Here is a 13109-nt window from a genome sequence, read left to right on the forward strand (position 1 = left end):
ATTACATTTGTTATGGTCTTTTACTTCTCCTGTACTTGGCCCTCTAATCCATTTTGCCCATGACTGCTACTAACTTTCAAATGCTGAGTAGCTGTAAATGATTGCCATCTTTTTTGGTTTGTTTTCAAATCAACCTTTGATAAATATTTTTTTCATTCCAAATGTGGAATTTCCCCTGCTGTGCCCTTCCCATTCTTCTTTTCCTTCAACTCGCTTTTTGGAATGAAAACTTGGGTCTCCATTCCATCATTTGACATCCTATATTAAACTTGACAAAGCAGATGCCCTGTAGTTATGTTAAAAATGTTAACTTATCACTGTTGATCATAGTCACTAAATGTTGGTCTGGATACTTGGTCTCAGTAAAAGGAGTCAAGTAGACTACGTTTTTCTCTACTTTTGTGTTTTTGTTGCTACAATGTGTCAAAAAGGTGAGACTTTTTGAACTCTGAACAGTATTTCTTGTCATACTTTGGGAACTCCTTGTCCAATTCATCTCACGTTGTGTAGAACTTTGGCCCCTGGTGTAACCTGCCAGTGGAGGCCAGTATGTGTCACTGTGAAGCTGGGATGGGGAAGGGTAGAATTGGGCTGATAGTGGAAGCTCAGGGCAGCCTGTCCTAAGTGACCCTAGTTGTTTGATGATGCTGTTAAACCAGGCTCAGATTAAACAAGGTTTCATCTCTTTCTTCTGAGTTTTGCCCACATAGGAAGTTGTTGTCAGACATATGTAACCTGCATGTTTTGTACTACTGACTAGAGCTGGAGAAAAAAACTTCTTTGAAGGTGGGCGGGGAGGATCACTGGCAGGTCTCAAAAATCGAAGGAAAATTTTTTTTCAGGTGAACACAAAACTCAACTCTTTTTTGAGTTTTCAATTAATCAAAAAGTTGGAAAACTTCAGTTTATGTAAAAACAAAACAAAAAGCCCCTTTGATCCCAAATGAAACATTTTGTTTAAATTTTGGGCAGTTTTAACTATTTTTCAATAAAAGCATATGTAATGAATGGCTAGAGTTACAAAAAAAAACAAAAAACCAGAAGTGGGAATATCCCCACTATACCCAGTATCCTGGTGTTTAGGGCACTCACATGGAATGTGGGAGACCTACATTTGAAAACCTGCTCTGAAACAAGGACATGAACCCAGGTCTCTCACATCCCAGGAGAGTTCTATACCCACCAGGCTCATTCTCTTGTGAAAGCAGTTCCACGTCATATCAATAATTAATCATGAACTGGTCCAGAGAGAGAGAGAGAGAGAGAGAAAATGACTGTGCAACCAGGTGGTTAGGGCACTCACCTAGGATGGGGGACACCCAGGTTCCAGTCCGTGCTCCAGTGAATGTTTGTTTATACAGAGTGGAATGGCTTCTACAGGGGAGACTGAGGAGGACCTACCCAGAATAGCCAATAATCTGGTGGCTAGAGAATTAACCTGGGTTGTTGTAAACCTGGCTTCATATCTCTCTGCTTCAGGATGGGGATTTAAACCTGCATGTCCCACATCCCAGGCGAGTGTCCTAACCACTGAATTTGAGGGCTATGAATCTAGCCTGACATTTCCGAAACAATTTGTTGAAATTGACATGACAAAGTAAGGAAGTAACCATTTAACAACCAACACCCATCTTCATCTTCTTGCTTCTCAGATATTATCATCAATTTTTACTAGCTTCTCATGCAGAAAACTAAGCTAAAAGGAGAAACGGGAATTTTGGGACAATTTTAGTAAATACTTTCCTAGAGCTATTTGATCTGGTTTGAATTGAACAGGTTGGACTGCACTTATGTTTTTCTCTGCAGTATTGTTATGTTAACTCTGAATAGATATATTTGTTTGTAGAAATCAGTTTTAAGAAAAATGTAAAATTTAAGATTTCAGCATGTTTTCTCTCCTGCGTTAGTGTTTTTGTGTTTGAGTCCATGACCACATTACTGATATTGGCTATCATACACAGTACTGGAAATTTCTCAGTCCACCTATTGGGTATTGTAGCTCAACAGAACAAGAATATTAGCCTTGCATTGTTTACTTTTCATTTCCAACAGAAAAAAAATACCGAACTGGTTTAAAAAAATTTTTTTGATGATGCAAGGTTGGGTTACTGCCTCCTTCCCGTACTATTGCGAAATGCACAGCAAAGAATTTCCTTCTGTCACAATCTGGACAGACTCCAGGGCCAGATTCTTATTACCGGAATACAGAAAGGGTAACATTCATAGATGAGAAAGGTCTGTTAGCATATAAACCACAATGTTTAAAGTAAAGTATTTATTTTAAAAACTGATTGTTTCAAAGTAAGTTTCTTTATGGCACATTTAGTTAGTTATAAACTACAAGTTGTGATTTAACTGAGATATTTGGTTAATTCATGTAGAGTTTATATAATTTAAAATACAAAACTAAGCTAGTATATAACTTGTGCAGAATTTCCCATAGAACATGTAAATTTTTAGATTAAATTTATTACTTTTTTTGGTGTGGCTGATTTGGTAGGCTTTAATCTACAACAATCTTAATACTTTCATGTAAACCTTGCAATTACTTTAGAGTAGAAGTCAGATAATTCATGTGATGACAAAGTAGATTAGAATTACAATAATATAGTATCTGTTAATTTGACTAGCGATGGATTATTGACTTCTTATGAATTATTGATGTGAAATAGCAAAGAAGTGAACAAACAAGGTTAAAATCAAGGATGCTTCATCACGGAATGTACTTTATTATGTTGACTAATATAGTATTGTTTTATTTGTGGTACTTCATTGCACAGTGTTCTATATTTTTTAAATAATGAAATTGTTAATATGAACATATAGCATCTCTGAAAATTTTATGTGATCTCTTCTTCAGGATTTGTAGATCTGGGGTTAGCAAGGTTCTGCTGTTTCTGATTGACATAATGCATTTTAGATTGCAACAGAAGAAATAAATTACAATTTTTCTAGTGCAGAAGACATCTACGAGAGGAAGAAATATGCAAATGACCTCTATACTAAAAGTTTAACAATTTTAGTATGTTCTAAAAATTAACTCTGCCTTTCCAGAAGTGGTTATATCTTGAGAACTATGGGAGATATGGATCTATGTTTCCGTTCTTAAACCCTATGGAGAGCTTTTTTCGTTAAATCATACTTTTTCTTTTCAGAATGAATATGAACAGCTAAACTATGCTAAACAGCTGAAAGAGAGGTTGGAAGCCTTCACCAGGGATTTCCTTCCTCACATGAAAGAGGAGGAGGAGGTGGGTAGAACTTAAAGCTAAACCAGTTTTCTTATCTGAATGTTTGGAACTGCTGGTCTTCAGGTCCTGAGAACTGAAGAAGAGGTCTGTGTAAGCTTGAAAGCTTGTCCCTTTTACCAATTGAAGTTGGTCCAATAAAAGATATTACTTCACCCATTTTGTCTCTAATATTTATTACATAATTTAAAATTCCATGTATAGTGGAAGTCAAGTGGTTTTGGCATGACGAGTCTTTTTGATAAGAAGTATTTACACTGAGTGAATTGTACTGGATTTCACCCTAATTTTGGATTAGAAATGAAGAATACATGGCATCTACTATAGACATTCAAGGCATGCTTACTTTTTATTTTATGGCTGATTTGATATATAGGTTGCCTCTTAGCCTCATTTTAAAGATATTTGAACAGTTTCTATAATTTAAACTTTCTGTATAAAATTATGGGAATAGTGAGTAATGTATATGGACCATTTTAATTTGACAGTTTTGCTAGGTATTCATACTGTGACTGGTATTTTAGGAATGCATTCTTTGTGTGTTAAAAAATAACTATTTTTTCTTAAGGAATACCTTAAGTGTAATGAGAATATTATTTCATACAATTGTATTTTCTTGAATTTTAAACATAATGTCCAATTATTTTAAAATAGCTTCTCTAAAAGAAGATCCAGTAAAACAGGCCAAAGATCTACAAACGTTAAAAGCAAAATCAAAAAATGTTTGATGCAATAAACCAGTGGCCCATGAATTAAGCAGCTTCTCTCAAGCTGCCGCATATATTTGACATATACAGACTGGTATTGCCAGGTCTGATTCTATTTTATGTGTATCCAAAAATTGGGAAGCATCCTCTGGAGAGACTAAAGCCTCCCAAATCTGCTCAAGAGAGTTGACCTCTCATGTGTTATTAATAATAATAATTTAGTGTCTTCTGCATGAGGATCTTAATATATTCTGAGTTAAACACCTATTCTTAGCTCCATTTAATATATGGGGAAACTGAAGAAACAAGACAGGTATACACTAGAAATTTAGGCCAACCCAGATATGTCACTCAGGAGTGTGAAAAATCCACACCCTTGAGCAACGTAGTTAAACTGGCCTAAGTACCCATGTAGACAGCACAAGATCCACAGAAGAATTCTTCCATTGACCTAGCTCCTGCCTCTTGGGGAGAAGGATTACCTGCACTGATGGGAGAACCCCTTGTGTGGAAGTAGGTAGTTGTCTACACTGAAGTACTACAGTGGCACCACTGTAGCATTTTAAGTTTAAACAAGCCCACAATTTTACTTGCCCAAGGCCATGCAATCAGCTGTTTGCAGATTTGGGATTAGAATTCGGGAATTTCAGATTCCTCATCTGGCATTCATGACTGTGCATCATGTTGCTTCTTTTGTAATTCCTGTTGTAAACCTTAAATAAGAAATTTAAATTTTGCATTTTGAATACATTGTGGCAGCAGTGTGGTTTTTGTTTGGTTGTGGATAACTGGCATTTATTGGTTTAGGTTTTTCAGCCCATGTTGATGGAATATTTTACTTATGAAGAATTGAAGGATATTAAAAAGAAAGTTATTGATCAACACTGCTCACAGAAGGAAGCTGCGGAACTTGTTAGAGGTCTTAGCCTTTGGAATCAGCTGAAGAGCTCTGTGGATGAGAAAACAGATCAAGGTGAACCATTTTTAATTAAACTGAATGCAATTTTAAATTTGCAAGTATAATTCACTAAAATCACTCCAGTGAAGTGTTGTCACTGTATATTTGCTGAATGCTTTTACATGCTTATTTGTTAGAATACGGTGTCTTCTTCAAAATTGCAGTGATATTTTGGGAAGAATATTGCTGTTTCAGTGTGGGTCTGTGCTCAAGCATATCTCGTTCTTCCCCTGGCGATGCTTTGTCCAAATTATAGCAAACGTGCACAGTCTGGTGTTTAACTTGTTTATTTTCACGCTTCAGTTTCAGATTGTATTTTCTGTTTCCAGACCCTGCCTTCACTGCCTGGTTGAGGGCAGAGGTCTGGAGGTTTCTCAGTGTATATCCTCAACAGAGCAGAAGTTAAGTCAGCTGACAGTATCCCAGGTAATAGAACTCCCCCTTGGCCTGCTTTGTCCAAGGAGCCAAAATGGGAGGATAAGCAGGGAAGGAGAGGGTCGGAAAAACGTTTCTGCAAGATGAATGACCGAATAAAGTGAAACTTCATCATCCTCACTTTTAGAATGAAATTTGGACAATTCTGAAACACCATCTTGCTTTTCCTTTATGAAACTTAGTATAGGATGGTTCACTTGATAAGGGCCTGTTGCCCATTTAATCTGAATGTTAGAGCATCAATACAATTTTCAATGTAAAAAATACTTGTAGCTGAGAAGGTGGCCTGGCCAGCTTGGTAGGAGGCTTTTGTTGTTCCACAACATCAGAAATATTGTAATGGGATAGTAAATACAGTACATACTCATGAAATTGACTACTAAGGGTAAAGAAGGTACTGTTCCAACTTGAATCTGTTCATGAAAATCTAACAAACTTGAATTGAAGACTGTAATCCAAACAGTGACAAGATTTGAGACTTTCTTTGAACCACTAAACTGATCAATTTCTACTTTTATAGGCCAAGCTGACAGAAAATAAGATAGTGGGTCAGAATGCAAAATACATCTTGGTCTCTGACCAATCCAATATGGAAGACACATAGCCTGCTGGAATTAGCTCCTGCCATCTCTGAGTGGGAATTTGGGGATAGTAAGACGTATACAACTTTTCTGTCCTGACTTCAGTTTGCTTTGGTATCAAAGTGGATTTGTGGGGGAAGCGTATGTGATTTTTTTTTTTTTTTGAAGGAAGCTTATAAATTCCACCCATTTTAAAAAATGGAGAAAGTATCCATCGCTGATGTCTATTTCTTGTGCACTGCTACTTTCTTTTGAGATAAAGCAAAATATAAATACTTCATCTGAGGAAGATTTGCTGAATAACAAACACCTTAAATTAGGCAATCAAGTGAACCTGTGCATGATTGCATTTTCCTTTCCTGCCAGAGAAATGGCAAGCAGGACATTTTGTTGGACAAATTCCTTGTCTTGTCCTGCACTTCCTTTGGAGGCTTCTTGACACAGGAAAAGAGACTTTGCCCCTCTCTGAACAGTCATATAAAACATCATGGCGTGATTTTCATTTTGTCAGTTTTCTAGGATACCATTTGTCTGAAGTCTTGTATGTACTTCAGGCTTGAAGCTCAGCTCCAGGCATACAAATAAATTGGTGTACCTAAAGGGACCAAGGTACTAAATGTGGAACCCTGCAGGGTGATCTCCCTTATTGTGCAGTCATTATGGAGGCTCTGATCTTAGTCACATCTAGTATGTCTTCTAGATACACAAATTGTTTTATGGGAACAAGTTGGAAATTTGGGTAGCTTGCAGAATATGAATGCCAAGTTAGAAAGGCCTAACTTTGATGACACACCAGCAATTCCTGTTGTGAATTGATCAGTTTTGTGGATCACTTCCTAGTAATGTCTTTGGTTGACCAGTTTTCCAGATAAGAAAACACATGCATTCCTATTCAGTATTAAATGAAATATAGTATATGCAAACAGTTGCTAAATGTTTGCAAGCCAACATCATGAATTGAGGGTACTATTTCTGTGCTTGCTTAATTAGAAATCTGGGATACAACCTGAGACTGGGCTCTATCTTCATGTGTAAGAATCCATAAGGTTCAGAAGTTGTAGCCTGCTTCCAGTCTCTGGAAGCAAGTCACCGACTACTGGAAAAATCACTTTGACTTTTTCTTTCATAACAAACTAGTGTCTCTGATACTCAGAATGGTAAGGTAGTTGAACTGTTTTTGAAATCTGGTCTATGAGAATCACTCTTGCAAAAATGGGAATCCATTATAACACACTTACCTTTGGAGAAAATCTTATTCTTTTGATGTAATGGGAAATAATAGCATTGCCTCTATGGGTCTGGTGTCTGAAAGACCTATTTAAGGTGAGTATCGCTTTCCCTTTCCGACTAGAGTGAATGAATAGAAGAAAAAAAGACAAATATTTAGCCTCCAAATCATTTGTACCACTTCTCATGGTCTTTCTTTGTTATGAATGTTTATTTTAAAAATCTGATTCCTTACTGATAGAATTTTTCACACCACTACTATATATTTATTTTGTAGCAGCTAATGGTTATGTACAAATTATTTTAAACACACTTTACATAAATTCACCCACAATGAGGCGTGTTAAAGCTACTGCTTGTTTGCTAGGCATGAACAGAAACTAAAAACAAAATATACCTGTGCTTCAGAGCACTGTGTAAGACACTTTATAGGTTTTGTTTGTTAGTCTTGACCATTCATAAGTTTAAAAAGGTATTACCTACACTAGTTAATTGCACCCAGAAGAGAATGGGGAGCCAAATGCAAAGATTTGAGGCTTGAAACATAGAGGATGTGCTTATGTTGGCTTTCCCCAGTCAAGAAAACTGAGTGCTTGGAGGTAATAAAAACATGATCCTCGTTGGACTGGACTAGTTGCAGCTTCCTTGCTAGCTGCAGATGAGAAAAGTCCCTGTGGCTTAGTACAGTACCCTGATAATCCAGGAGCAGCCATGGTTTGTGTTTTGGCAAAGGCAAGCATACATGCTGTTAAAAGGCGCAAATGCGGCTTCTGCCCATTTCAATAAGTTTTCACTAGCACAAAGTATTGCTTCCATTCCACCTGCCTTGAGTAGCATCCAGATTCCTTTCTTGGCCAGACTTCGGAAAGGAATTTAGACTGTATAATCGGTAAAGGAAATGGTAGGGGCTGAACCGAGTTATTGTGATCTTCAGTGGCATTTATAATGTAGAACATTTAAAACCCTCTCCCCCCCCGTCCCTTCTGAATATTTTGTGAAATATTCTTTTAGGTCTTATTACCAAACAAATTTAATGTTTTCTTATGTTAGCTTGAATGCATTTTATCATTGCATCACCTTGGGGAAAATGAGTCCAACCATCATCACTTAACTGCAGAAGTATACACTCATGCCCCTTTATTAACATACACGTTTTATGTTTCAGAAACTGAAGTTACAGGGCATACCACAAATGTTACCCATCTTCCTCCTGAAGTAATGCTGACCATTTTCAGTTACCTTAACCCTCAGGAGTTGTGTCGATGTAGTCAAGTAAGCACAAAGTGGTCTCAACTGGTTAAAACGGGATCTCTTTGGAAACACCTCTACCCTGTTCACTGGGCCAGAGGTAGGTGATTGAATTTTTCATCTGTTTTAAAAACATTTCAAGGATCTGACTTTGGAAATTGCAAAATATAATAAATTAGTATTTTGTGTCACTAATCTAGATTAACTAAGTGTAGGTACTCCATTTGGTCATGGTGGCATTACACATCTTAATTTGATGTGATAGAAGTTGATTTTGATAGAGGGAACAACTACAAGCTTAGTTTAATGTTTTATTTTTTGGTAGTCATGAAAAGACAGTATATACAAGAATGGACCCAAGTTAAGTGAAACAGTAATATGCGAACACGTATATGATCTAACTATTATGTTAATTGGTACTACATCTTAGTAATTGGAAGTAAGGTTAGTATATAGTGTTCTCTATTCTTGTGTTCTAAATGGTGATATTGTGGCTGCATTAGTAGTCTTATTGCAGCGGATTCAGAGAAATTGGATAGTAAAAGTAAAATATTTCATATTTTTGTTACCTTGCAGGCTTTTCTTATACAGACAAAGCCTTTAGAGGCTCTTTATATATTGTAAGACTCCAAAAAAGGGTACAAGCCACAGCAGCAACAAAACCCCTGTTCCTTTGCAGATAGCTACATTCGACTAGTTGGTATTTCACTGTTTCCCCACAATTAGTAAGAGAAACTTCATATCCAACTGGTTGTCCATTGGAAAAAGCTTGTTTTCTACACAACTGAGTCGCGTGTGCAGTGTGTAATTGTAAACTCATGATCTATAGCTGTTGGAAGTGGTTTTTATTCCAAACTGATCAACTCCTGACCAAGTGACATGACCAGTAAATCGTGAGGATTTCATATTAGAAAGGAAATTTGTTTATTTCATGCAGGTTTTTTTGCTTAATAAATAGATAGTTGGTTACACCAGTTGTTAAATGAACTGTGTATATGTAAATATACTTATTTTGTTATAGAATTTTAGAAATGGGAAATCAAAATTTTTCAATGAGGAGCACCATTATTTCAGTCCTACTTTGCATTTTCATACTGGACCCTAGTGGGTAAATATGAAAAATAGAGCGTCCTCATTAAGAAATATAACAATAGTTAACCTAATGGGGATATTGAAATTGTCTCAGGGAATTCTAAAAGCTTTTGAACATTCACTTTAAATATATTATAAACATCAAGAAATGGTATATGTAAAAGCCCAATCCAACTTCAGTTGAAGAAAATAGAAAATCTTTTACTTGTATCATTGGATTGGATCCCAATATATAACAAGTAATTTCTGAAGTTTTCAGTTATAAAGATCAAATGTTTTCTGCAGTGCTTTTTCATTTATTTCCTCTTTTTGGATGAGTAGGTGACTGGTACAGTGGTCCTGCAGCTGACCTTGATACTGAACCTGATGAGGAGTGGGTGAAAAATAGAAAAGATGAAAGTCTTGCTTTTCAGGAATGGGATGAAGATGCTGACATAGATGAATCTGGTAGGCAAAATCTAATCTAGAATACATTGCTATGCAAAGTTCCTTTTAACTTTTCATGAAGAAGATGCAAAAACCCCCTGTAGATGTAATCATATAGCTATAATTTTATAAAGAGGCAAATGTAGCTACTTTCTTTTTAAAAACAGTTTTTCTCTTAATTGATTTTAGTACATCTATTACAATTGTGAATAAATGAAGAAACATTTAATCTGGAATATGTACTTTTACCTTGGGCTAGCAGAAAATATTTTGAATTTGGACAGTTTCAACTAACAACTGTAGAATTAAGATTAAACTAATATACTTATAATTAAAAGAACACAGGCGCACTGGCTCTTGAGCAGTTAGTCGATGTCGTCTACATATTACGTGGATATAAAATGTTTCCAAATATGGTGGTACTTTTTGTTAGGCAACCATACTTTCTTTTACTAAAGCAAAGTAGTGGCAAGTAGTCATCCTAACCAATGTCCCATAATGTTCAATCTCTGTGAAGTATGCAAAACACAGCACACACAAACTTCCTTTGTCCACTATTTAATGATTGCTACAACATCTTACCTTATTTGTGTTACTAAGGCTTGGATGAATTATGCTCCTATCTCTGTTTTGGCTATCCCATTTCCAGCTCTGTACTCAGTTCAGCATGAGCTGAACATTGGGGAAGGGCAAGATCATGTTTTTTTTAATATGATTTGTTAGTCAGAAATTCCCCATCTTGAAGACGCATTCAGTAGAGTGTGTCCCATTGGTATGTGAGTTCCAAGATAAAACTGACTTTAAAAATATGTTGCTATTTTCAAGTTTTTAATCTTAGAATCCTGTTAGATATAAAGCTGCTCTTGGATGCCCATTTGACTTCAGTAACACACAATAGATTTCCTTTCTCTACTGTTGGACCAGAGTCTGCAAATTTGCCTCTTTGTAAACCACATCCAGGATCCTTGCCGTTGTAACCTGTAACTGATTCCTGTAACGTCTTCTACGCAGTTACCAATGAAAAAAGTAATTGGCAGCTTCAGCTAGTACAGAATGCTGTGTTGCTCTTTGGAATCAGTATGACCAAATAACACTCGGTATTCTGAATTTCACCCATTCGTGTCTGTGTATGTTTTGAATTTTTGGTAGCAACCTGTAAAACCCTAAATGGTGCAGAATCTGAAAGAAACCTTCCTGAGCAATGTTGTAATTGTAGATGTGTATGCGTCCCTGTGCAGCCCTGACTGAGATCCCGCAAGGAAAGAGAGCTCCACCAGAAAATTATCTTCCTGGAGGCAGCTCTGTGACCTCAGTCTCCTGGTGGACATGAGTCTTCCCCATAACTTTGGACTTCTAAGGGAAATGGATCAAAGAAACAAGCTGGGGACTCCTCTCTTAAGTTCTTTAAGAAGAAGGTGGGGAAGTCCCCTAAGTGAGCGTATGGATAGCCACAAATGATCTCTATCTTGCTCAGTATCCTCAGCACCAGTCCAGGGCTACACCATATGACAGAGACTAGTAACGCCTTGATCCCTTTGGCAGATGGCATATTCCTCTGCTACCTTGCAGTTCTATGTCGCCAACTACCAGGCGCTCATGACCAACTATAACTATATAAATTATAACAGTCAGTGACTGTATTGGCAAATTACTCAAGCCACATCGGGAATCCTTTAAAGGCATCATACAAGAGGGACAATTAGTAGCAAAAACAAAGCTACAGTTGGCCTGTAGTGTCACAGACACAACAGCTAGGTCCATCTCCACAGTGGTGGTGATGCGATGGGCATCCATGACTTCACTTGTCGGTATTCCCGAAAGAAGTATAGTCCATTGTGGAAGATCTTCCTTTTGAGGGGATGAAGCTCTTTGCCGAAAAGACCGACGCCTCCCTTCATATCTTGAAGTATTCCAGGGCTACCCTCAGTGGGAATCTATACGCTGGGGCAAAAGAGGCGTTTTAGTCTCCAATCTCAACACAGACCATATGTGGCTCAATATCAACCTCAACACCATTACACAACGCAGAGGAAGAAAGGGAAATTCCTGAAGTGCAAACTGTCTGGTCTCGTGCCAACTCCCGGTGTCTAAACACCACATTTGACAGGCAGGTTGAGGCACCACGAGACCACTCCCCACAATTGACTGTGATTATATACCCATTCGGTCACCGATTGGCAATGTTCTGTACTGCCTGGGAACATAAAATGTCAGACTGAGTTTTAGAGATTGTCCAATCTGGGAACTCCATTCACTTCACCTCCATAGCCCTTCCACAACCCCCTTTCCATCCCTCATCAGGGACCCTTCTCACGAGAGTTTACGACAACAGGAGATAAATAGTCTCCTCCAGTTAGGAGCCATAGAACTGGTACTTCAGCATCTGTGAGGCAAGGAGTTCTACTCTCATTACGTCCTCATTCCAAAAAGAAAGGGAAGTTGGAGACCCCTACTGGACCTCAGAGCTCTCAACAAGTTTGTCAAGGCTCAGAAGTTCAAGGTGGTCACCTTATTGACTATCATTCCAAGTTTGGAACAGGGAGACTGTTTTTACGCCTTCAACCTCCAAGACGCCTATTTTCACATCTCAATCCTATCAGCTCACAGACGATTTCTCAGGTTCACTCTGGGACATGACCATTATCAATACAGAGTCCTCCCCTTCGTGCAGTCATTAGCCCTGAGAGTATTTTCCAAAGTTCTCTTAGTGGTAGCCACTCACTGATGCTCTCAAGGGATAATGATTTATCCATACCTAAATGATTGTCTCCTCAGAGCCTGATCTCTCCAGGAGGCCCACAAAGCTGTCAACACAACAGTACACTTGTTCACAGAACTGGGTTTACAGGTCAACACCAAGAAGTCAGCCCTTACCCCAGTGCAATGCCTGGAATTCATTGGGGCCAGCCTAGATGCCATACAGGCCAAATCCCTTCTACCTCACCACTGGTTCCTATCCCTGGCTTTGCTCATAGACACCATTCAATACAGTCCAAATTCCGGCTGGACTCTGCCTCCAACTTGGGACACATGGCAGCAGGCAAGACAGTAATTCCACATGCCATGCCTCCAACTATGGTTCAGTTTGGCTTACAGACTGAACAGGGGCAGACTAGACAAACCCCTGTCACTCCACACCAGGATTAAAAATTCTTTAAACTGGTGGAAGGACCTGACAAATGTGTCG

General features: G+C 37.9%; 1 protein-coding gene across 2 annotated transcripts in view; it reads left to right on the plus strand.

Annotated features, from left to right (window-relative positions):
- The window catches only part of FBXL5 (F-box and leucine rich repeat protein 5), a 55228-nt gene that overhangs the window by 16507 nt on the left and 25612 nt on the right, over positions 1-13109 (plus strand). For both annotated transcript variants that reach the window (XM_038400730.2, XM_043514121.1), the window contains exons 3-6: positions 3156-3251; positions 4763-4928; positions 8322-8504; positions 9818-9943. In XM_038400730.2, the coding sequence (XP_038256658.1) occupies positions 3156-3251; positions 4763-4928; positions 8322-8504; positions 9818-9943 (571 nt within the window). The remainder of the gene's footprint in view (positions 1-3155; positions 3252-4762; positions 4929-8321; positions 8505-9817; positions 9944-13109) is intronic.

This window comes from Dermochelys coriacea, chromosome 4 (genome assembly GCF_009764565.3).
Source record: "Dermochelys coriacea isolate rDerCor1 chromosome 4, rDerCor1.pri.v4, whole genome shotgun sequence".
Lineage (NCBI taxonomy): Eukaryota > Metazoa > Chordata > Testudines > Dermochelyidae > Dermochelys > Dermochelys coriacea.